This window comes from Anastrepha ludens, chromosome 2 (genome assembly GCF_028408465.1).
Source record: "Anastrepha ludens isolate Willacy chromosome 2, idAnaLude1.1, whole genome shotgun sequence".
NCBI classification, from domain to species: domain Eukaryota; kingdom Metazoa; phylum Arthropoda; class Insecta; order Diptera; family Tephritidae; genus Anastrepha; species Anastrepha ludens.
The window spans coordinates 112677363-112704324 of NC_071498.1; the positions used below are offsets into that span (position 1 = coordinate 112677363).

At 36.0% G+C, this 26962-nt stretch overlaps 1 protein-coding gene across 7 annotated transcripts in view; it reads right to left on the reverse strand.

The window, feature by feature from the left end:
- The window catches only part of LOC128855109 (elongation of very long chain fatty acids protein AAEL008004), a 137327-nt gene that overhangs the window by 31617 nt on the left and 78748 nt on the right, over positions 1 to 26962 (reverse strand). For all 7 annotated transcript variants that reach the window (XM_054089745.1, XM_054089744.1, XM_054089739.1 and 4 more), the window contains 3 exons: positions 21015 to 21453; positions 10088 to 10170; positions 37 to 144 (listed from right to left, as the gene is read on the reverse strand). In XM_054089745.1, coding sequence (XP_053945720.1) covers positions 37 to 144; positions 10088 to 10170; positions 21015 to 21072 — 249 coding nt within the window. In that variant the 5' untranslated portion in view covers positions 21073 to 21453. The remainder of the gene's footprint in view (positions 1 to 36; positions 145 to 10087; positions 10171 to 21014; positions 21454 to 26962) is intronic.

The window sequence follows — 26962 nt, forward strand, 5'->3', positions numbered from 1 at the left end:
AGACTGACCATCTGGTGAGCCCGGTGCGATACATACCTCATAAAACAGCCATGCACTAAATATCACTTGCGCTGCATTGTAGAGTATCAGTGTGTTTTGTAAGTGGAATGGTTTACGATTCTCCATTAATCGCGGCCCAAGCACCTGCGAAGAGATAAGCGAAAACACAATAATTACTATACTTGTTAATAATAAATTTATTTTCGTGTATTAACTCATGTGGTAGGCATAAGTGAATTCATGAAATCCACGTGCGAACGCGTAATGCCATAAATACCGTTTTAAATCAATAGTTTAAGCGAGATAATATTTTATTACTACGGAATTATGAATAAAGCTCGTTGTGCTGTCAAAGTGTCACAGCATAGAAATTGCAGGAATTGGCTTGGTGTAATAAGCCGGTGTGATAAGCCGCTTGTAAATATATCACAAAGTTCATTTCGCAACCACCCCAGTAATTGAGGTTAAGGTGTGGGGTTCGAAATTATGTGAGAAGAAATTTATGTGAAAAAAAGAAATTTTGGAATATTAAACGGAAGTGAATGTGAGTAAAAGAAAAAACTAAAAATAAATAATAACAATAAAATGTATTAGTAGGCTAAGGAAGTTAATGCGCTGTAATCAATATTGAGAGCACAGTTTAAAAACTTCGCCTTTTTAACTTTTATAATTTACTAGCTTTAACCCGCGGCCCCGCTCGCGTAGGAGTGGTTTTGAGGGATTTAGGATATGTAGGGGAGAATGGGGAGTTGTGAGACATAGGGAGTTGTGAGACCTTGTTACCGTTCGGCATTATTCATTTGTTTACATGCGATTTTAAGTGTCAACAAGTGTTCTCGATGCGATCTCACTTTTCAGCTAGCATTGGTCACATTTACACGCGTTCGACGCGTCTCTCCAGTTACTGTGTTTTGGAATTTCTCGGTAAGTTTTTTTCATCATTTGTTTTGCGATACATTCGATCAATTGTTGAAGCAAATTGCAAATGTTAATATATACAAATTATTAATTGTCCTATTAGCTTTGAATTTACACATTCACTTGGGCATGAACGTTCGATGTGTTTATGACTACGCGGCCATTTATAAAAAAAACGATTTGGGGAGTTGTGAGACACCGTTTTTTTCGACGTTTTAACGCATCTGTCATAAGTACCTCGCAATATTCATGCATTATCATATATACAAATATAATATGTCATGAAAATTTTCTGCAAATGCCGAAAAAGTTAAGCAGAAACAACTCCATTCATTGCAATGTATGCGATCGAGCTGTGCACCTAAAGTGTGCCAATTTACGAACTGCTTATTATACATGTTCTCACTGCGAATCATCAGATTGATGGCATTGCATTTTTTATACACTTTTTTATAACAACTGTCTTTTCTTTTTTATTTTTCATCTTAATAAAGAACTAACAACTAAAATAAGTCATTTTTATTGATTTAAACCATGGTGTCTCACAACTCCCCACATTTTTGTATTTTGTATTTTGTATTATATTTTATATTATTATATACAATTTTAATTTTAAGGAAAATTGTAGTTTTGTTAAATAGGCCATACCAATAGCTTCCAGTATTCATTGACTAAAGATTCCATCGTTAACATATGCAGAATATTAAGATTTTGAGTAATACGGGTCCAAAAACAAAACCCGTCTCACAACTCCTCATTCTCCCTTATATAAAAGAATTACAAACAATAATTTCATAGAAAATAATTTTTTATTAATAACCATAATATTGTACCTATTACAATACCCGGCATCCGTTGCTATGCCTCGTTGAATAAAATCAAAACAACCAATCAAAAAAATATCAAGCAAAATTATTTTTATTAATTTTCTATCTCAAACCGTTTTTGAACTTTGCATTTGGGTCATAGTTAAACAGCTTATGCGGATTATGAAGTCTGGAGTGTGCTATAAATAGTGGGAAATAGGAAAAACTAAGATTTTTTAGATTAAATTTAAGCAAATATTCGATTATTAGTGGCGAATGAGAATTGTGGCGCGGCCTGGAGGCTGTGATAAGGGAGTTCCATCATAAAAACATGCCTATAATCTTCATTGGATGAAAATATGAATATATAAAAATTTTTACGTCATTTGGTGTTGTCGTTTCGTAGTGATGCGCGGACAACGTACAGACATTCACCTTTATTGTACAGGAGATTGCCATGTGAGATGTGCGAAAAAATAGCAGTGGTTTATTTTTATTTAAATTTTTGCTGTTATTAAAATTTCGATTGGATTATTGTTTCGATTTTTGCTTTTATTCAAATTATGTATACAAGCGCATCCAGGATTTGGTCAGCTCTTTAGTATAAATGAGTTTTAACGCTAACAAATGGATGAGAAAAGTGAAGTAGGAGGTCACAAAAAAGTTCTTTCGAAGCCAAAGCAGAGATAAGTACTGGGGTTGGCGCGTGGAAAACGTTTTTATATCTGCAAAAGGATTAGAAGCGAACTAAAATTTAATCTGCACTCGTCAACAAGCGGAAAGAATCCATGAGCGAGCGCATAGAGTAATAAATAAGCTGGTCCAGTGCATTGGATAAAAAACAACATAGATGTCAATTTGTATTTTCTTTATTCAAAATAATGTCCATTGTTAGCCATTAACCTCATTAAATTTCTTAGGCAAGTGTCAAAATTTTTATCGAAATAATGCAAAAATGAAGCACTTGATGAAAATTGAGGAATTAGTGAAATAGCACGCGAAAGGCTTTTAACTTTGGAAGAAAATTATTGTTTACAGGGAAAGACAATCAGGCCATTACTATAAGTTGTTTTGTTTTATAAGAATGACGCTTCACGTGAAAGCAAAAACGAAATTACGGGTCTAAAATCGTATATGGTGCGTCAAATAACTATAGCACAGGTACTTATTGACAAGTTTTGACAATTTATTTGTTTCTTATTTAATATTAATAATTTTTTATGAACATTTAATTCGCACTACTACAAAATATGAATCCACGTGTAAATTAATTCATTAGAATTTGTTGGTAGTTTCATGCATTTTTTTTCATATTTTTACATACCTTCCCAAATATCATATCTTTTTTTTCATCTGCCATCTGTCAACAATATTCAGTTCATTGTTTGTTACGTTTCATACAACAATGCATTTTGGTCGTTCTTAAAAATGTCGAATTTCGTGCCTTCAAACTACGATTTGCGGACACCGTTGATTTTCTGTTATCAATTGAAGAAAAACGCTTCTCAAGCTCAACAAATGCTTATAGAAGCTTATGGTGGACATGCTCTTTTAACGTGGAGAACGAGGACCGTGGCCGGCCACCGAAAAAGTTTGAAGACGCCGAATTGCACGCATTGTTGGATGAAGATGATAGTCAAACGCAAAAAATGATGGCAGATCAGTTGGGAGTGACCCAAAAAACCATTTCCAAACGTTTGAAAGACATGGGCATGACTTTAAAGGTCGGAAGATGGGTGCCGCATGAACTGACTGAAAGGCAGCAAGAGAACCGAAAAACCACTTGTGAAATGCTGCTCTCCCGGTTCAAAAGGAATTCGTTTTTGCATCGAATCGTTACGGGTGATGAAAAATGGATGTATTTCTCCAAACCCAAGCGTAAACGATCGTATGGTCCGCCCGGCCACAAGCCAAAAACAACGGCTAAACCAAATAGCTTCGGCCACAAGGCAATGCTGTGTGTTTTCTGGGATCAGCGTTGTATGATTTGGTACGAGCTATTAAAACCAGGTGAAACAGTTGACGGTGCACGCTACCAACGACAGCGCTATATACCGTAAACGCCCAGAATATGCCGATCGGCGTCACAAAGTAATTTTTCTTGATGACAATGCACCGCCACATCGAACAAGAGCGACCCAGGAATTGGTGGAGACGTATGATTGGGAACCGCTGGTGCATGCGGCTTAGTCACCAGACCAGCAGACCAGCATCGATGGGCCACGCACTTTCCGAGCAGCGCTTCAATTCTTACGAAGAAGCCAAAAAATGGCTTGATGATTGGTTTGCGGCCAAAGACGGCCAATTTTTTTGGGCGCAGCATCCACAAATTGCCTGAGAGATGGGAAAAATGTGTCGCTAGCGATGGCTATTATTTTGAAGATTAAAATTTTTTTAATAACCGTTTGAAATTGAAAAAAAAGTCTCATTTCGTAGGTATCTACTTTTTTCACATGTTCTCTCTCACCGCCAGCACAAGAAATTGTCAAAAATCAACGCGATTTTTATGCTATTTCGAACTTAAATTTTACGTACCAAAATTCAATGGGCTATAAAACTTCGTATTCGATTTTTTTTTTTTGAAAATTCTGATTAAAATGTTTGAAAATTCGATGAACATTTTCCATTTTTTTTAATTTGCACAAAGTCTGAAGCTTGAATTTATATGGTTTTTTGTAGGAAAATTAATTATAATTTTATTGAAACGGAAAGGGGCTTCTTCCGTTGAACCGTAGCTTTTTCGTATATAGCGGAGAATGCCTAAAGCGCTTTTAGAAATTCATCTACTTTTTTAAATAAAAAATAAAAACCATGAGAATTGAAGTTTTCAGCAGGAGTATGCTACTAGCCATACGAGCTAAGCAACAAGATCGGAATGACCTGCTTAGTCATCTGTAGTCAATTGTGGTGACAAGTTAAGAAATGTAGCGTAGGTATACGAGAGTTGTCTTTTATATTTTGTGCCTTTGCAATTCTCAAGTGTGATGAGCTGTAGTGCGATATTTTTATTGAAAACGTTGTTACTGTTTAGCATAAATTCGTGACCTGTAAGTTATGTTAGTTATTCGCCCTCTTTTCAGTGAGTTGAAGAAAATAAAGATGGAATTAACTTGTGAAAATTTTCCAGCGATGATTTGTTAAGATTTAGGACATGGATTATCGAGGCATCAGCACATAGCTAAATTTATCTACTTTGAATTTCGTTGAGGCTCCACACTTAGCCATTATGCCAAAAACAATTGTTGCTGTGGGTCAATTGATAATAATCGTCGTGCAGATATCGCGAATTAGAGTCAACTTTAGGCATTAGTGGGACTAGCATATATTCTATATCGTATGAACATTGGGTCATTAAGAAGAATTGCTCTCTTCGGATACCGCATAACTTGACAATTGCTTAAACAAAGCACGCATTAAGGAGTAAATAGTTATTGAAGAAATTCAGCCGCAGTGGTTCAAAGCACGTCTATAACACGAATCTTGACGTGATGCGGTAACGAGTCTTAGATCTATTCATATGAGCTGGCAACAAAACAGCTATTCACAGTGTGGTTGTTCCAAGAAGAGCTTAAACCAACAAAAGTTGTTCCTGTTCCACGGAAGAAGTTCCTCAAAGCAAATGGTCGTGTCTGTTTCTTGGAAAATTTGATCATATCGCAACTACAGCATTAAATAAACTTAAAACAGTCAATTTTGAGTGGGACACAACCATTTCTTTACCACCAACCGCCGAAGACGACTCATTTTTCACCCAGATAATTCGAGCTCTCACGTATCGGCTCACACCAGAAAGTTGTTGATTTCTACCTAATGATTTCTTTTTGTTCCCGAGCATCAAAAATAAAATTCAAAGGCAATGTTTTTCAATGCTTGAAGAAACTGTTGAAGATTTTAAACAGATCGGCTTGGAGGTATCCTGAGTGGTAAAGGTATTTCTGAGTGGTAAAAGTGCTTTGAAAATTGAAACTGGAAATTGGAATTAACAAATTAAATTTAAAATAAATATATTATTCTTTTTTTCTTTTTACTATTGTATTATTTCGGATAAATAATTATTTTAATACATTTTTAAATGCACAATCATTTTTATTATTTGTTTTCGCTTTTATTATTTAAGAGTGCTGTCTTGCATACAAAAATGAAGATGCACTTAACTCTGATTTATGGTTAAGCATTTTTCCAGCAACTGTGATGTATCAAATATGACAAACTTATAAAAAATAAATGTGGACTTGTATGTGCGCAAAATGCGGCTGCAACTACCGATAATGGGCATTTTCTACTGAATAGCAGTACACCTCATTAAAAAAACAAGATTCGAGACGGGAGATAGACAATCGTTGTAATGATGTGCAGCGGCGACCGTTAAATTCATTGCCAGGCGCATTTTTCATTTATAGTTGTAGCTATTAGCGCTATTAGCTGCATTTAACAGATAAGCATCGTGCTTATAAGCCAATTGTGTATGAGCTACCAACGAGCTAGATGAGGCATAGTAAACACCTGAATATTGAGATGATATGTATAAGTATTGCATGCACATTAGGGTGCTCATCTCAAAAAAAAAAAAAAACGGAAAAAATGAAATTTAACAACTCTATGGACCAATTTTTGTTTTTTTTAATAGGAATTAACGTTTTGTATTTTAATACATTTTTTTTAATAATTTAAATGTGGCGCGGGCTCACGTTAGGTCACATTATTTTACTACCTTATGTTACATTTTTATATTTCAGGGAGTGTAATGTTTCTAAAAAAATATGTTTCATAAGAAAAAAGTTCAGTCTACTTTAGCGTTAGATAGCTTAATAGGCATTAGAAAAATGTTTTTATTACTTTTGCTTTCACCGAGATTCGAACCAAGGACCTCTCTGTGAATTCCGAATGGTAATCACGCACCAACCCATTCGGCCACGGCGGCCGCACACACAAATACTCTTAATTTATTTACTGATGGCTCGAAAATGTTAAACGAAGTACGTGCAGGGATCTATTGCGCTGAGCTAGGCAACAGGCAGCCATTTAAGCTTCCTGACCACTGTAGTACCTTTAAAGCAGAAGTCTTTGCTGTAGGTAAGGCTACGGAAATAGCATTCGCAAAGACATCAAGCAACTCCAAAATAAATATATACGTTGACAGCAAAGCTGCGAGAAAAGCAATAAACTCATATGAAATTTCATCTAAAAATGAGAGAGAGATTAATCACAGGCAGACGGTTGCATATCTATTGGGCACCCGGACATAAGGGCATTGCAGGAAATGAAATTGTAGATGAGATTGCCAAAAGCGCTGTTTACAGACAATTCGAACAAGAAAACGACATACTGAAACCTTCAAATACAGTATACAAAGACATCGCTGCGGACATGAAAATACGGATAGATGGGAGGTGGAATAATCTAGCCACTTACAAAACCGCGAAAATCATTTGTACACAGAGTGCAAATAAATACGTCCGATTCCTACTAGCTCTGTCTAGAAAAGAAAGCAGAACTATCGTAGGTATGCTGGCAGGTCACAATTTGCTAGCGGCGCACACATATAAGATAGGAATTACGAACAACGATAGCTGCAGATTTTGCAATGAACTAGAAGAGAGGGAAACGCTAGAACACCTTCTATGTTCCTGCCTTGCATTAGCTACAACCAGATTAAAATGCTTAGGAGCTTTACAATATGAGAAGTTAGAATATCTCTCGGGGATAGAGCTACAAAGTTTACTTAGATTCGCAAAAGACGCAGACGTATTACAAGATGTGCTGAAGAGCATTCAGCATAGGTTTCTCAAAACAGGCGACCCTGGACGCAGGGTGAGTAAGTAAGTGTCCCTCTTAGGACGCCGTCTTGGGCCTCTACCTCGAAGCAATGCGGAAGCAGTCCCGGGGTGGAGGGAAAAATCCAAGAAAAGAGGAGGGATATTTTTAGTGGAATCACCACACACGTAGTAGCGACGGTTACTAAAGGGTGATTTTTTAAGAGCTGAAAAAAATAACTTAAAGCCGTTATATCGCACGATCTGGTTGGCCAACTGACAGGTCTCGATCGTGAAATAAAATGTTCACCGAACTCGCCTCTCAACGAGTCCATTGTTATGCGTGCTGAAACCACATGTCATGTCAGTCAAGCTCTGCATTTTGGGCAAAATAAAGTTGGATATCATTTCACGGTAGCGTTCACCATTCACAGTTACGTTACGATTCGCAGCATCTTTGAAGAAGTACGGTCCAATGATACCTCCAGCCCATAAACTGCACCACACTATGACTTTTTCTGGATACATTGGTAGCTCTTGTAATTCTTCTGGCTGATCTTCACTCCAAAATCGACAATTCTGCTTATTTACGTACCCATTGATCCTAAAATGAGCTTCGTCGCTGAACACAATTTTTCGATAAAAAAGTGGATCTTCGGCCAACTTTCCAAGGGCTCATACACCAAAAATTCTGCGTTGCGGTAGGTCGTTCGGCTTCAATTCTTGCACCAGCTGTATTTTGAAAGGCTTCACACCTAAATCCTTTCGCAAAATTTTTCACGTTTTTGAGTAACATAGGCCCAATTGCTGCGAACGGCGTCGAATCGATAATTGATAGTCATCATTAACACTGGCCGATACAGCTGCGATATTTTCTTCAGTTCGCACTCTACGTAAGTGGGTCGATTAAACTGACCATAAAATGGAAGAAGCGCGCGATAAACTTTCTTAACAGAACACGCATTTTTATAATAAAATTCAATGATTTGCAAGCGTTGTTCGTTTGTAAGACGATTCATGGTTAAATTATAGACCAAACTGAAGATGTTTGACAGTGAAACAAAACACGAAACGTGCGTTAGCTGTTTAAACCAACTGTTTAAAAACATAATAGTTAAAAAATTACCCGTTATATGGTGCGAAGGCAGTTTTAATCCAACCTCACCGCCAACAAAAAACAAACAAAAATTACAAGATGTCTATTACAAAGCAACGGGTTTAGCTCCATCTGGTAACACTAAGGATCAATAGGTTTATGTGATGGCTTTCAGCCAGCCAGGTCAACCTAACCTAACCTTTAGCGTTAGATTTTAATTCATAACTAACAAAATATTTTAGTTTACAAAATAAATTTTAAAAATTTTACGCTGTAAAATAGTATTTTATTTCCTCACGACCACTCAATAATTAAACAAAAAATAATAATTAATTTGATTATAAAAGATTATAAAAAAAATATATATTATTTCTCTTAAAAAGAAAATGTTGCATAAAAAACCATTTCAAACTATGATGCTTAAACAATTTGGTAACGAGGATGTGGCAACAAAATGGTGCGGAAGCGCTAGTTGGATTCTGGATGAATCACCACTCTAACCAACCAACCAACCATGATACTTTAGTGATATATTTTAATTGCTATCTAGCAAAATAATAAAAAAAATAATTTAAAAATTTTACTCTGCAATACCGTATTTTCTTATTTAAAATTACTCGTCGTGACCTCTAAATAATAAAAAAAATATTTAAAAATTGATAAGATAAAAAAAATATTTCTCTTAAAAAAAGAAAATTTCATGTTGCATAAAAACCATTTTAATCTAGCTCAGCTAGCTATAAGTCTTAATTGATATCTACCAAAATAATTTGTTTACAAAATAAATTTGAAAACGTTAACTCTGCAAAACCGATTTTTTTTATCTAGAATTACTAGTCGCGACCTCTACATAATTAAAAAAAATATTAATTATAAAAATATTAAAACAAGAAAAATTTATGTTGCATAAAAAACAATTTCAATCTATCTTAAATCTTAATTCATATCTTAATTGATATCTAATAAAATATGCAAGAAAAAATAAATTTAAAAAATGTTACTCTGCAAAACCGTATTTTCATATCTAAAATTACTCGTCGCGACCTCTAAATAATTATAAAAAAAATTATAAAAGAATAAAAAAAGTCATAAAAATAAGAAACATTATTTCGCTTAAAAAAAATAAAAATTAGGAGGTATGGCACTGAATTTGTATAAAATTTGTATTTTTCGATAGCAGCCCTAATGTAAATTTGTAAACACGTGAACAGTTTGAACAATAAATGTTAGCCGCTCTTTACAGCTGTAATTAATTTGTAGCTAATGTGCTACTGTAAAAGCTGGAAATGCTTTATTCGACAGAGCAACAACATTATGTGATATAAATTATTGCCAAACAACTTGAGCGCACAGTTGAAATATAAATATGTTACATATACACATGGAATAAAATTTACAAAAAAAAGAAGTTAAAAAAAAAGTTAATATAAAATGTTAAGTGCAATCACAAATATATACATAGATATGTACATACGTGCATACATACTTACGACCAATACAAATAAATCACTCACCTTAACTAAATAAACATATGTGAGGCAAACTGCAAGTGTTGGGAATGGTGATGACATCATCGGCCAATCCTTCGTCCTTGAATCTAAAATGACAAACAAAAAAGTAAAATTAAATTAGCTCGAATGCGGATGCCAGTTGATCGGGGAAATACATACGATATACATAGCATAGCATAGCATAGCATATTTTTGCGTGCACATATATTGAAATTGTAGTAATTATTGACAATGACATTTTTTTTAGTTTTTATTAGAATGCAGGAAGATATTTCTAAACTGGTTATTTTATGCAATGCCATTCATACATACATCATAAATAAACGGGAAGTGTAGAAAGTTTGATTAAAACCAAATACACGAACAAAAGTATTTTACAGAGTTAGTGTCTCCAGCGTCAATTCTATCAAAGTATTTCAATAAATTTACACGTCGAATACTTTGATTCAAGGAAGTTGATGCGACTGTTTGATGTATTGTAACTATTTGCTTTATTTGCTAATATATGCCGGCAACCTTTTTATATGGGTAACTTTAGGCTGGCAGCCCAGCCGGTTTTATCATTGAGAACAAAATTAAAAGTAAATAAATAAATTTGTTTGTAAACGAATTTGATGCCAGTAATCAATAAGGAATCAATAAAGAAAAAGTTTAATATAAAAAAAAAATTCTTGAGAAAACAATGAAAACTTTTCTTGAGAACCAAAGTCTATGGCCTCATATATAAAGCACATATCAAAATATTACTTTAATTTATTTTCCATTTCTGCTCATAAATTATGCGACTATGTTAATCTCAGTTCACTGAAAACTCTGGCTACACCTCTATTTTTAAACTTCAGGCTATGTTTTAGGGTGCTAATTCGTCTAACCTTGAAGAGCGTTAAAGTTTTGGTTCCCACATACACACATACATTGGGAGTTTTACAAACAAATTTCGCTGTTCTTAGAATTCACATTCACATTCATATCCATATTCGTTTATTTTGTTTTTGTACTTTTTGAACTCGAGCATCTTAGCATAAACCCACTAATTAGGCAGTTTAAAGTCTAGTCAATGGGTAATAGACGACACGGGTATCTAATAAATATTAACAAGCATGTGTAATACAAAAACAACAATGAGCATTACAATAACAATAATGCATCTGTGGACTTTGAATAGGTGTGCACACACACATACGGACACGTGCTCTTAAACAATGAAATTAGTTCAATAGCTTCAATCCCGGTGCAATGAGCACCAAACTCAATGAAAGGTATTTGAACTGAAATATTGTAAATTTTTATTTATTTCGGCACCAATTTATGTATGTATGTATTCTAGTCCTCATTAAGGAGTTCATAGATACGCATCATAGAATTTCAGAGTTATTAACTGCATACAAAATATGCATTCTAGTGCAACTTATTTTCTATCTAAATTTACTTAAAAGCTTCAAATATTTGTGTTTGGTGTTGTTGTTCACAATCTGTTTAGTTTTGAATATTGTTTTGAGCAAGAAAAAACTGAATGAACTGAGTTTCCTATACACTAATTTGTAAGGAACCTCTTTCGTATGAAACTTTTCTCTTATAACTTTTCTAAAATTGACAGCCATAACAGTCTAGTGAAATGGTTAGTCATAGATTTTTCGTTGGTTTGACTTTGTTGCTGAACTGCTAGTGTTTGCCAAAGCAATGTTTCGACGCGACATTGGACAACCATTTATTACTTTTATTGCTCTTTGAGAAAAGTTCGGCCGCCATAACAGGAGGAGCTTTTACAAATTGGTTGGTTCCGGGTTCGATGGTCCTATGAACATGAAACTCCAAATGATAAAAAGTGTTTCTATAGTACCGGTCGCTACTGGGTGGACTATACTGCATTTCTGCCATGAAAAAAGCTTCTCATACAAATCATCTGCCAATAGGAAGCAGCATAAAACTGTAGGTTCTTCCTTTTGTGGATCTCCTTGAAGATGTACACCACAAATTGAAGAAGAAATTCAGCCAAACAGCTGACAATAACAGCTCATAAAAATTTAATTACAATACATATAACAGGTGAGTGGGTGTTCCCCATAGAAAGTTGGGTTGCTAAATTAAACGTGGCCTTAAAGCCTTCAAGATGACTGACGTCAAGGACGTCCGAAAACAGCATTAACACCAGAAAATATTTAGTAGAAGCCCTAGGCATCGCATTGGGCAGTGTATGCTATATTTTGACTGAAGTATTGGGTGTGCACAATGGGTGCCGCATTCGCTAACAATGGAACAAAAACACATTCGAGTACGACTTTCGCAGCAACATTTAGAGTCAACATTTTCGAAAGAATAAAGTGAATTTTGTGCATCAATTCATCACTGTGGATGAGACTTGGGCCTATCACCATGATTCTAAATCAAAACAAGATGCTAAAGGGTGGTGTGAACCTGGTAGTTAAATTCCGCAGCAAGTTTGTGTTCAGAAATCGGCCAAGAAGCTGTTAGCATCAGTGTTTTGGGATGCAAAAGGAATTTTGTTGGTGGATTACTTGCAAATTGCAAACAATAATTAATTATTATCTGATTATTATTGTAAAAGAAAAAAAAACACAAGCGCATTTTGACAATGGCTAAAATCCATGAATTAAAGTTCGAATTTTTGAAGCATCCACCGTATTTACTAGATTGGGCCCCTAGCGACTTCCATCTGTTTCCAGGTTTAAAAAAGTTCATGCGTGGAAAGCTTTTGACGCGTATTTTGCAGCCCTTGCAGATTCTCACTTCAGGGATGGAATTCATAAATTGGAATCTCGTTGGAACTAGAGTATTGATGTTCAGGGAAATCAAAATTAATGGTAAAGTGTATTTCAAACCATAGAATGTTGCTTTTCTTAACCGCAAAACTTATTGAATGACCTGGTATATTCTAATTACACCGTGCAACAGCAACGTTAAAAATTTCTTTTCTTGGACTTACAGATTTTGACTGAGGATACCCTTAATGAAATTTTTGGGCAAGTAGCAACTTTCTAGCGACTTTCAAAATGCCATTTTATTCGAAATTTTTTAAAAAGGGGCCAAAAATACCGTTTCGTGAGAGAGCTAATGGGTTAAAAGGCTCTACAAAATTATTTCTTGTAAAATTTTGCCATATGCACTTTAACAACATATTTCTCTCCGAGATGTATTTAACTCTTTTTTTCATTTATTTTAAAAATATTTAAGCAAAATATTGCAAATTTAAAATGCCCATAGCAATTTGACAGAAGAGCGCAAAATGATTTTAAGTGCCACTATATGAGTCTAGGTCCTTCATACAGAGTTGGGACCACTGAATTGTTTATTGCACGAAAAGTGGCCTGTAGATGCTTCAGAGAGTAATATAAGGCCCTTTTTATCTACGGTTAGAGAAGATTTTGCTCTGTTCATATTTAAGTTCAGGAACTTTTTGGAGTGATTGAGGCCGTTTGTGCCGTTCCAGTATTCGCTGGTTTTTATTTGGATCCATTTTTTGGTTTCGTGTTTCAGGCTGTTTTGTTAAAGCTGAAAAATAAGGTTGGTTCAAAAAACAGCCCTTCCGCCCCTTTTTTGGCATACAAGTCTACCTTCTCGTTTTCTTCGTGTCCTGGTACCCAAATCAGGGATACCTGATTAAGAGTCGTCAGTTTACTGTGGGCATTGTTGCACTCTATAAGGACTTTTGAATTAAACGTAAAGCTAGGACAGAAAGAATTTTAATTTTTACTTTTTTGAACCTTCTTTGGATACGATTTCCACTGTTTCCATTATGTCGAAAAGCTCCACATGGAAAATTGTGGTACCTGTACTCAGTGTTAAAGATTTGTGTGCTTTAGGCCCCACTATTCATGCTCGTACTCACTGGAGCGCTTCGGATCAATTTGTGTACTATTTTTGCTAGTCATCTTGTAGCGATATTGGGCTAGTGTTCAACTCTTCCCTAGACGGGAAGATAACCTTGTATCTCTTAGTTTCGTGCGTTCATTCGCCTGGGACATGCATGCTGCTTCAACCCTGTTTAGGATACTGAGGAGTCTAGTAAGATCTCCTGGTTTAAATTTTTCTTTCATATGAGAGGAGAGTGCTTACATAGCAGCTTCCTCTTGAATTGCTAAGTGTGGCAATTTTGGATTCAAAAGCGCTTCTATGCCAACGGTTGGAGTAATTTTCATAATCCCTGATATGTTTAGGCACCCTAGCCTTTGTAGTCTACATAGTTTTTATATAGCTGTAATTTGATTGGTTTTTGGCCACCATACCAATGCCCGATATAGGTGAATAGGCCTTGCCATTTGGATGTAGATCCAGAAAGTCATTTAGGGATGGCAGCATGATTTTTTCACGGCTCTCAATTTTCGTCAATACAATCGAAAACTTGCAGCACCCAATTTTTTCGCAGTTAAGTGGAATTTAAGCTAATTAGGAGCACGTGGTAGGTTGGCCTAAGTTATGTAAAAGTGTGTCCATGTTAAGTCTTGGTTAACAGAGCTCTTATTACAGACTGCTGCTTACACTAGTCACTCAATTTTAAGAATTAAAATAATAGGGGAAACGAAAGAACGGTAAGTCTATATGTGGTTACTTAAGTAAATAGGCATCTTGGGTAAAGAGTAAACAATAAAGGTAAGTACATACTTAGATGTAGGAATAAAGTAAACGAACTTCTGCACACAGGTGAAAAGCAAGTAAAGCGAGAGGTGGCGCAAAAGTAACCTTGCGATGTTGTTTGGCTGTAATTTAAAAAAAAAATGAAGAACTTTGATTCTTCTCGTGGATTATTTTTATTTGGTCTTTTAATTTTTTTTACATCAAGTCGAGAATATGATGTCATGTTAATGGCCGCCGCCACAGTTGATTGCCATTTGAGCCCTTTTTATGGCATTTTCCATCACTTTGGCCAAAAATTCCGGCGATAGCTCCTCACATTCTTGACGGATATTGTCTTTAAGAGCTGCAAGAGTCTGAGGTTTGTTGACATAAACCCGCGACTTCAAAAAGCCCCACAAAAAGAAGTCTGGAGCGGCCAAATCAGGCGATCTTGTTGGCCAGTGCAAATCGCCAAAACGGGAGATTAGGCGCCCGGGAAATGCATCCTTCAGCATATCGGTTTTTGCACGTGCAGTGTGTGCCGTTGCACCGTCCTGTTGGAACCACATATTTTCCAACCATATTCATCAAGTTGTGGCAAAAAGAACTCGTTGATCAATTCTCTGTAGCGCTCACCATTTCCAGTAACCGTCTTCGAAGAAAAAAGGTCCGATGACTCCTCCAGCGAAAACAGCACACCATACAGTGACTTTGAGCGGGTATAATGGCTCTTCGTGGGTTACACGCGAATTTTCAGTGCCCTAGAAGCGTAAATTTTGCTTATTTACGTACCCGCTAAGATGGAAATGGGCCTCATCACTCATGATTACTGGTGATGAAAAATCATCTTCCTCTTGGTGGTGATTAAGGATGGCTTGAGCGTATGTTAGATTGGCGGTCAGCAGCTAACAGCTGATGCACCGTCTGGACTTTGTACGGAAACATCTTCAAATTTGTACCAAAATTCGCTGTAAAGACCGTCGACTGATACCCATTTGCGTTGGCACGTCGTCTGGTCGATGTCGACGGCGCTTCCATGACATCCTCGGCTACAGCAGCAATATTCTCTGCAGAACGGCTACTCCGGGGTCTGCCACGTCTGGCAGCATCTCGTGTTGTGCCAGTCTCTTCGAGGCGAGCGGCTAAACGTCGCAGTGTTTCATCAGTAGGCGTTGGACGGCAAGGAAATCTGCGACGAAATTCATTATTGGTCAAATAAATAGTCAGCAATATTCCGCGTTCTAGAGCAGTGTAGCGTAACATTGTTTATTAACGTGTATTTCGCATGTGTTTACTACACAAATGTCAAAACAGAACTGACATTAGGGGCCAATCGCAAAATTTATAGCATTTTCTGATAGGAGGATTACTTTAGCGCCACCTGTTATAACAAGTATTACTTGCATGTAAATGTGTTTGTATGTAGAAATGTTCTTGCAGGCAAGTGCTGTAGTTTAACGGGTTATATGTATCTATATTTTAAGTCTTACTGCAAATGAATTATCCAAATTAATTCAATTCAAATTCCTGTCATATTCTATCTATAATTTACACAACTTCTTTTTCTTCTTAATTGGCGCGATAACCGCTTACGTGATTTTGGCCGAATTTACAAAATTATTTCATAAAAAAGTTACTATACAAAATTCCTTGAAGTTTTATCAGTTGCTTAAATTTAATAGTTTTGCGGTATCTGACTCGCCATCTGCTCTTTTAAACGAAAATGTTAGTAAGTGCCTTCCGCGTTTACAAGACCAATCGGCATTTACTTTGAGCTCTACTCAGGATCCCCGTCCTGATTTATAGCCATGCAGAACATGAGTGCAAAACAAAATTTTAGAAATGAATGGCATACACAACTAGTATAAAATTCCAAGTGCTTTCAATAGCGCCGCTGTCGCTAACCTGCGATGTTGTCATTTGTCAAAAATCCAAAACGATCAGAATTACTACATATGAATGTGCTTTGAATGCGAAATGATGTGCGAGAGAAGCTTTGAATAAAAAATATTAAAAATAAAAACAAATCGCATAATCGCGAATTTTTCGCAAACGTTTTACACGAATGGAATGTTTGCTTACGAACTGATAAGAAAGCGAATGCTAAGGATCGCAAAGGCAGGGTAATTCACAAAATTATTGTTATTACGAGTATGAACATGAAAATATCACAAAAGCTAACAGTTTTGTGGGTGGGTGCAGACGTCCGTGTCCACATACATGCGTATAGGTGTATTTAGCGTAGCTGTGTTTGTATTTGCGCAATGCTGGGTGTGGTGTTTGTGATATTTTCTGCTTTCAGTGCGGATTTTTTTACTTAATAACCGTTTGATTGATGAGCTTATTATACTCAACAAAAATGTGTATGTTGACGTTTTTGTATTATTGCGGAGCTTGTACTGACAAATTTTGACACTGAAAACACTTAGCAATCAAGTAGACATTGTGTGAATACAATCAACGTATTTAATATTCGAATATTATACTTATTCTGCATAATTTGTACATGTGGATATTTGCCTTACCAGCGGCTTCGATATTTTTTTCGCACGCACAGAAGTTCTTAGTGCTTCAACTTTAGAGACTTGAAATTTATGTATGCAGTTTTTTTGACTATCACTATTGCGGTATGGGCTGGTGTGTGACTAGTAGTGTCCGTGTGTTCAAAGCCCGCTGTGAGCACGAAACATCAAAATTATTGAAAAGGCTTTTTCTTGTATCCCACGGTAGGGAATGGAAGACCTCAGCGTTTATTTCTACCATAAAAAAGCGTCTCATAAAAATCATCTGCCGCTCGGAGGTGACATAAAACTGTAAGCCCCTTTATTTGTAGTAAAACATCAAGACGCACGCCAAAAATTGAAGAAGGAGCTCGCCTATGCAAGCAACAATGGGTGAAAGCGCCAATTATAATTATTGGACCATAATTCACTATAGACCTCTATTGTGCTTGGCCACAAGCCCAAAACACTATACTTCCTTAAATATGCAGTCCACGAAAAATAAAGGGTCTTTCAAAAGACGCGCTTAGATGTTGTTTTCAAAGAAAACATGTACAAGTTTAGATTCTTCCAAGTCTTACTAATCATATTCAAAATACAGTTAAATGTGCAAAACGACTTCATGTCCCATGTCCACCATGAGCACATCTAGAGGTTGCCATACGAGAATTAAAATTTTCAAGGACTCACACATTGAGTTCAGCAATCTCGATCCAAATGTTTTGTTTCAGCTCTGGAATCGTTGTTGGCTTATTCACATAGAATTTACTTTTCCACAATTTCCACAAAAAATAGTATAGTGAAGTTAGATCGCATAGTTTAGGTGGCCAGTTTATGTCCCTATTACGTGAAATTAGTCGATCGGCAAACTTTGATTGCAATTATGCAATGTTTTCCTGCGTTGTGTGACTTGTAGCTTCATGTTGTTGAAAATAAAGATCGTCTATGTCTCAAGTTCAAGCCATAAACAATCTTGAATCAGTTGTCTATAGTGATGTCCAGAGTGTAACAGCTCTTCATTTTCGTCTTCCAAGAAAAATGGGTTAATTATTCCACTAGGCCAAAAACTACACCAAAACTACATTTTAGTGGATGTAAGGATTTTTCTGAAATTACTCGAGGTGTTTTCTTCCGCAGATGCGGCAATTTCGTTTGTTGACAACTCCATGTTGTACTTAAAGATCGCCATTTTCATAAAAACTTTCAAAATGTTTAACGCGATATTTTTCACACAAAAAAAAAAAATGGAAAATTGCCAAGTGCCCACTTGACAAATGCCAAAGATGACTTAAAAAAGGTACCATCTACGAATTATTCATTACCGACTGTTATTCTTCTGAGAAGAATACCGGGTCCAGTACGAGAAGAAAATTGTCTCTTCTATCGCATCAGATAGATGCAAGGTGAACACGTCGTGCGGTTTGTTAAATCGCTGCGCATCCCACGACTAGGACACGTTGGCAGCATGCCAGTTGAAATAATACCTCGATCTAAGAAGCATAGGAGTGACCAACTAGCATGCATTATGATGATGATGACGATGACTTTTAGATGTCACTTCTGAAGAACCCTTTAAAACATCTCAATAAGTTTTGACTATTTACTTATTCATTTTTTAGTTTAAATTATTTTTTTATAAAAATATAATTCATTCTATAATAAAGACCAGATTAAACCAAGTTGCAGACTTTGCACAGATTTATAAAACCTCGACAAAAAGAATTAAAAAAAATGGGCACGCAGTTTCACAGCTCATTAAATTTTGGCATAAAAACAAAGCAAGTTTGAACTGGTTCAAACTTCTCGTTGATTTTTAATCATTTTTTCGCGACGATGTTGTGTATTTTGCCCAAATAAAAAAAATTTTGTGTATTTTTCATTATGGAGTATTTTGTTTTATTTGGAGAAACAACAAAATCGGGGGAAAAAATATATAATAATTAAACTGGGTTTTCTAACAACTTCAAAATTGCACTTTTTTGCATTAAAATTTGATGGACTATAAAACTGCAGAACCATTACTTTTTAAATTCTGATTAGGAATTTTGAAATTTTAATGAAAATTTGTTCAATTTTATTAAAACTAACATATTTCAATCACTACCTATTTAATACCTGGCATAATTTAAACAATTGATAAAGATCGAGGAAATATGTTTTGCGTTTTTTCCCCTATAATCTGCTTATGCGATTCGTCCACCTGTGATACCACCCGTATATTAGAACCGAGAAACACAAAAACACAATACGCAACGCGTATGTTGGAAAATATCTATCCGGTAATTCTAAGCTATACACCAGCCAGAGTCCACGTGTTACTCGAGTTCAAAGTTCTCTCAACGTGTACATTGAATAATTCAGTAAACAGCTGCGCCATGCGCTTTTGTCCCAATTCTGTAATATTCATTAAACTAAATTCGCCATAGCGACGAGCCATCGAGTCATAATAATTACCCTAATTAACCCTTTGGAGACGCGTGTCGGCATAAAGACGCCCAAATTAGTTCGTAGCTGCAAGGCTCGCGACGTCTATCGTTCTGAGCGATAAAATACGCATAGGCATAGTAAAAGAGTCATATTTTCATTCAAAGACATTAGGGGCCAGTTCTTCGATTCAGTTTTTCAGTGTCACTGCCAGAGGAACCAGCAGGCTTTTTATATATTCTATTCTACGCACGAAGGCTAAGCGATCTAGAGATGATGCGTTAGATAGTGACAGTTCTGACGAATATTACTTTGAATCTGATATGACGGAAGATGACAGCATTACTTCGTCAAGTAGAAGTGAAATCCGTTTTTAATTTTATGATTTTTCTTGTGTTAAATAAAGCCTTAATTTTTATAACATTCAACGTATTTATTTTCTTTACTGTGCACTCCAATACCTCTCGTTCTAAGCGACGCTCGTCCGCCGAACAGCTCCGTCCCCAAAGGGTTAAGGGGGGAAACCGGTTTATACTGGTAAAATTTCGAAATTTTTTTATTCCATAAATTGTTAGTATAACTACTCAAGAATATGTGGTAAAAATTTTAAAAAGAAATTCGCATTATTCCCGGTTCTATCAGCACTTAAGTGACCGCCCGTCGGTTCGGCACGGTAGCGCGCGGTAGTTAGAACGGCGTTTTTCTCGAAACGACTTTTTTCAACTGATGAACACTCTAGCTCAAAAAGGTATCGACCTATCGTTATGCAATTTTTGAGGAGTATTCCTTATTCAATTCTAATTTATATGAACCTAATTCTTGGATTAAATTATCATTAAAAATATTTTTTTTTAAGCAAAGTAGATTAAACAAAAAAATGAAACATGAAACCAAAAAATGATATATATGGAAAAAGAAAAAATTATACTAATCTCTTCCCGATGCTCATTGGTTCTTATTTCGGGGGATCGAGCCATGCTGACTTATTTTTGGTTTCCAAAAATTAGCCAATTTAACATCGACGACATTCGGCTGCAACAACATGCCGCAACTTGCCAAACAGCGCGCTCAGCAATCGATTTATTACATTATTCAAGCCCTCATTGACCCCACGCCGCTAAAGTTGGACTGACCGAATGGGCCATGCACCTCGAAGCCGCGGCGGACATACATTCATCATCATCATATTCAGCCATCATTTTCAAAAAATATATGCCATTGTATTAACATAATTTAATCAAGTTCATAAAAAACACCAGATATTATCGCCTTCGTTCTCTTCTTAACAACCGGTCACTATGCTCCTTAACCTAAACAGTATGCAATTAAATATATTACGTACAGTGTCCTTAGTCCCGTGTACTAAGTTCTTTACTTCACTTCGTTTCACACACACACACACACTAAAACTAACTTGCAGTTGGTACACTTACCGCCATGTGAGTCTATGTATCGTTGCATACTGTCAATGTATTTCATAATTAAGGCCATTGTGCTAACTGTGGTAGTATTTGTATGTATATGCCGGAATTCCGATTGTTCCTTAGGTTGTTGTTATTGGTGCTAATTGCTGTTCACTGCACACAGCGTTGATTTTCACTGATTCTTGCTGCTCTCGTTGTACTCAGACTGCCGCTTTTTTCGTTTCCTCACGGCTTGCTGCCCGTTGACTTTTGTATGGAAATTTGTTTACAGTAATTTTTGTTCTTGTTGTTGCATTACATGTATTGCTTTAACTAGACTTTTACTTTTGCTTTACTGCTTTTGCAACTACTGTTGCTATTTAACTATGTAAATGTTGCCGTAAAGTTGTTTTATTGTTGCTTTCGCTATCGTGGGTGGTTGCTAAATTGATTCATTGGCTGGCGTTATCTGCAAATATGAAAATTGGTAGCAATTATTTAATAAAGTGTGAAATTACAAGTTAACTTTAATTCATTTAAAAACTTCTGTAAATAAATATTTTATCAATGTGGGGAAATGCATAACAATTATAAATATAAATGTTTGTATGCCAATTACTATTCACATAGCTGAAATGGTAGTAAAAAGCAGATGGAAAGTCAAGTTTCTCTAATGGTGGTGAAGGTGTGTAAATAAAAATGCTCACGCGTTTGGAATGCAATGTTGTTTTATGGGTGGGTGGTGAAAGGTTGCCAGTTGAAGGGGCGATTATTGATGAACATATGAGAATTTATTGCTGCTCATAAAGAGAATATTTATTCAATTATTATACACTACAGCTGCAAGTCAATAGACTTGTGTGAGTTATCTTTGTTGCTGACTAATAGTACGAGTAATGGTCGGGCAGTGCAATTGGACTTTGTTGCTTTATTATTAGATTATCTAAGTTGATCGAGAAGTGATAAGAGCGTTTATAGGAAAATGTGAAGCTTGTTTTACATAACTTGGGTAAGGGGATATTTTTTGTTTACGTGAGACGCGCCACATTTTGTATTATACACATATCACATTGCGAGCTTGGAAAGTATTGCTTTTACCTACTCGCACAACTATGAAAATTTTCGACTTTGAAGCGGTATTTCCATTGCTTCAAATTCTTCATGATTTTCCAAAATTTTCGAATATTAAATAAATGACTAAAAAAAAAAGTCGTTAGTACTTTGAGCGTAGTTTTTTCTTGTTATAAGATTTAAGATTTCATAAACGTCGGCTATTTTTTATTAAGGGGATCGCCTATACGTCACAATGCCAGAGTTCGGTATTCCTGCAAAACTGATTCGACTTTGCAAAATGACATTGAGCAATGTCGGAAAAGACCTCTTCGAAGCTTTCAATACCGAGCGAGGTTTGAGACAAGGTGATCCACTATCGTGCGACCTCTTCAACTTCCTTACTGCGGAAATTCGGAGTTCATCGAAAGGGCACTATTTTCACCAAAAGTGTTTAGCTCCTTGCATATGCTAATGCCATTCACATCATAGGGAATTGCAAGCGAGATGTTACCTCAGCATTTTCCGCTATCGAAAGAGTCAACTGGAGTGGGTCTGGCGGTTAACGATGGCACTGTTCACTAGGAAAGATAGACGGCGCTTTTGGATCCAGTATTTCAACGAACAATTATACCTTTGAAATTGTCAAGGAATTTATATATCTTGGCACCACCATCACAACAACAAACGATGCCAGCTTGGAGATAAACCGACGAATCAGGCTAATAGGTGCTGATATGGCCTCAGTAAGCAAATGTGTAGCAGAGACCTCTTTCGCCCGACAAAACTAACGTTCTACAGACGCTCACCTTACTACAAGCTACACATTTTTTTCGCCCTAGTGAGCCCATTTTCCGGGCAATCATTACAACCTAACCTGACCTACCCGTACTACTCTATGGCGCTGAGTTGCGTCGCAGACTGATGCAGCCGCTCTTGGGGTATTCCAGAGAAAGATACTTCGGAAAATCTTCGATCCTCTTCGTGTTGGCGATAACTACCACCGCCGAATGAATCACGAGCTGTATGAGCTCTACGACAATGTGGACGTAGTGAAGCTCTACGATATTCAGCATTTACGCTGGCTGGTCCACTTGTTGCGTGTGGATGCAGAAGCTCCAGCAAAGAAGGTGTTCAGATGGCAAGTTGGAGGACAACGACGTGGGGTAAGAACGCTATCATCGCTTGTGTGTAACAAATTGGAAGAGGCGCGCGCAAGGTAGGGACGCCTATCGAGATTTGTTGCTGTCGGCCTTAATCCGGTAACGGGTTGTGATGCTTGATCAGGCTATATAAGTAAGTAAGTAAGTAATTCATCGCGCTTCTATTATTATTAAACAAATTTTCGATTTTCCAAAAATTGTGTGGATGAGTTGCTTTGTATTCACACACAAAAAAATTTGGTTGCAGATAAGTCAAAAATTTAAGGGTAAAAAGCTTCCTAAAAATGTTTAATTTTTTTTTATTGTAATTATTTTGAAATTAATGCCATGCACAGGCAGGATGAGTCAACGTTATGTTTACTATAAAAAAAATAATTTTGGTGGTAATTGCAGTAAGGCCATATTGAATATAAGGCCTCGATATAATATAGTTAAATTAAATAAACCTTTCATCTTCATTTTTGGCAAAATTTTAAATCAAAGCGAATTTGAAAAAGCTGAAAAAATTAAAAAAAATTGGTATTTGGATGTTTTATATGTGCGCGACAGTTTTCTGCACATCCAGTTCGTTCAAAGCTGTGGCATTAGAGCAGCGGCTTTTGCGATTTGATGTTTTGAGTATCAAAATGGTCTGCTTCTTTGTTGTTGTTTTGTTCGTTTGTTTACATTCTCATGGATATTTTTACATTCCAATCTCCAAATTGCAAAACAAACTACATATAAATTTTGTTGTTGCTCTAACGCCACCATCTTTTATGCTTGAGCTCTGCTTTGGATTTCTCATAATGATTTTTTGCTTAACATTGTTTACATAACAGTTATTTTCGCTATCTGATTTTCTTACTTTAAATGCTTGCTGATTAAATTACTCGCCGCAATTTAATTCATTTATCGTATTTATTCGCGTACAAATACATTTAATTTCCCCACCTGAATTATTTACGTACTGTTCATTTTCTAACTGCCGCCTGTATGACTAATAAGTTTAAGTTTCAAGCGCCGGTGTTGATTTTGAATAAAACACAATATTTTTAGGAAATTATTGTAATTTTTCCTTATTATGATAATATTGGTATGGCTCAATTATGTATAGAGCAAAATATCGGCCAAATAGCCTCGGCGGCACACCTCCATTCGATGGTCAAAATTTTCCATGTCGCAGAGCCATAATTGAGGTTCTATGCCGTTAATGTGCCAAATTATGTCATCCTTTAGCTCTTGAATTATTGATGGCTTATCGACGTATACCTTTTTTTCAAATAACCCCAAAGAAAGAAGTCCAACGGTGTCAAATCACATGATCTTGGCGGCCAATTGACATCGCCGCGACGTGAGATTATTCGACCATCAAATTTTTCGCGCAAACGAGCCATTGTTTCGTTAGCTGTGTGACAAGTGGTAACGTCCTGTTGAAACCACATACTGTCCACATCCATATCTTCCAATTCGGGTCATAAAAAGTTCGTTATCATCTCAAGATAGCGAACACTATTCACAGTAACTGCCTTACCGGCCTCATTTTGGAAAAAATACGGCCCAATGATGCCGTCGGCCCATAAACCGCTCCAAAACAGTCACTCTTTGTGGGTGCATTGGTTTTTCGGCAATCACTCTTGAATTATCATTCGCCCAAATGCGGCAATTCTGCTTATTGACGAATCCGCTGAGGTGAAAATGTGCCTCATCGCTGAAGATGATTTTCTTCGAAAATTGGTCATTCACTGTTGCCATTTCCTGCCACCATTATGACCATTGGCGACGCGTTGCTCGATTGTGTATCTTTTAATTCAGTATGAAACTGAAACATGTCAAATAAAATGCAAAAAAAACTTGACGTTTAGGTGTGGTTCACATTCAACTTCGGTCCTTGAAATTTAACCACCCTTTATAATTATTTTTATAACCAATTTTAGGCGCTAAATTTCTTTGATAATCTAAACAATAATTTAACATAAAGGTTTCTCCAGTTTTTATTGCCTAAATTAAATATAAAATGCACACTTGAATATGACTTGTTTTTGGCCAAGGGAAATTTAATTTAAAATACCTAGTATAAACTGCAGGAAACTGTGACGCACAGTTGAACTCGAGTGAAGTAAATTATGGATTTATGGAATACAGACGCGCGTAGTATGATTAAGAATATCATAAAAATAAGATTATCGTGCGGGCATTTGAACAACATTTGGTGAATTAATGATGGAAATGAAAAATTTTCCGATTCTTGAAGAGTGACGCAGAAGGCAGATTTTAATAAGACCATAAGTACTACGCAAGTATGTAAGTGTGTAAGTATGTATGCACCCATTTTTATTAATAAGACTTATTTTCTACTTTCTAATTTCTGTTATTCACTTAACCTTTTTTAATTTTGATAAAATGGCTCCTGGGATTGTTTTGCGGTGCTGATAACTTTAATGTGAAGTTGGGTGTGATAATGTCTCTTAATTAAAGTTTTCATTCTATTTTTATCTTCTGACAAAAATATGCAGTGACAACATAGGCGACAGTTAGTGTCTGTGTTGTTGTTGTTGGCACTCATAGCGTAAAAAATGTGTTATAGTTATTCTATTAACTAGATTAACAATTACATTTTCGGACGCGTGAGCATTTTTGACGAATAATTGCCATGACGTTGGCGCAGTGTTTAGAAGGTGAGCAAGTGCTTCAGTCGTAACAGAGATAATTATTTTTTGCGGGAATATAATCTCAGGCAGTGTGTACATTTGTATGTAAGTATGCATTTAGAGCAATAAAATGTATACCTTAGGAAGACTGTAATGTATTCATGTATGCAGGTATGTTTATAATTATTATTTATTGGTGGATGCGTATTAGGTTGCCATCTTATTTAAATTATATAAAAATGTTATAAAACATCATAGTATGGATATTAAATGAGTATCGCTTGAAACATTTAGAAATATTTTTGCGTAATGTTGCCACCTATATAAAATATGTGTTTTAAAAGTTAAAATACAGTATTATGATTTTGTATTTTTATATTTTTTCATTTGCAGACGAAACATTTTAAAAAGCCTTTAATTGGATATGAGTTTCCTCTGAGGTTGCCACCTTATTAAATTATGGGAAAAGTACATGGAACATCATAATATGGATATTAAATGAGTGGCATTTTGAACAGTTTCAATTTAGAAACATTTTTGCGTAATGTTGCCACCTTTATAAAATATTCGATGTAAAAGTTAAAATTTAATATAATAATGTTACATAATCACATCCAGACAAAATATTTAAAAAAAACTTCCCATGCACCGCCTTCTACATAATTTCGGAACTTGACATCTTAACACTATTCATGCCACAAACGGTAAAGCAAAACCAAAACATGTTTGACCTATGCAATCATCAGTATCAATATGTGCTTGTACCCGGCTACCCATTGTCATTATCATAATGCTTCAGTCATTGTTTAATGGTAAAGCTCGCCTTATGGAATATACATCCAAACATACTTACACGTCGTCTACGTGGCTATGTGTGCTTATGTGACGTGTCAATTGCCGTCGCCTTTTCGTCAATCTGTTGCATAACAAATAAGGTCAAGGGCGTAAAGGCATTTGCCGTGCCTATGCAAGAGCAGTGAAATAGAACTGTTGCTTATTGAGAGTGCAAACTGAATAAAGAAGAGTGAAAAAGTGCAAGTGTTCGCGACATTTTCATTGTATGTTGTGTGTGTGTGTGTCGTTTTTCTTTTACTCTATTGTACAATATTTATGTGCTTATTGTTGCATTTCAGCTTTC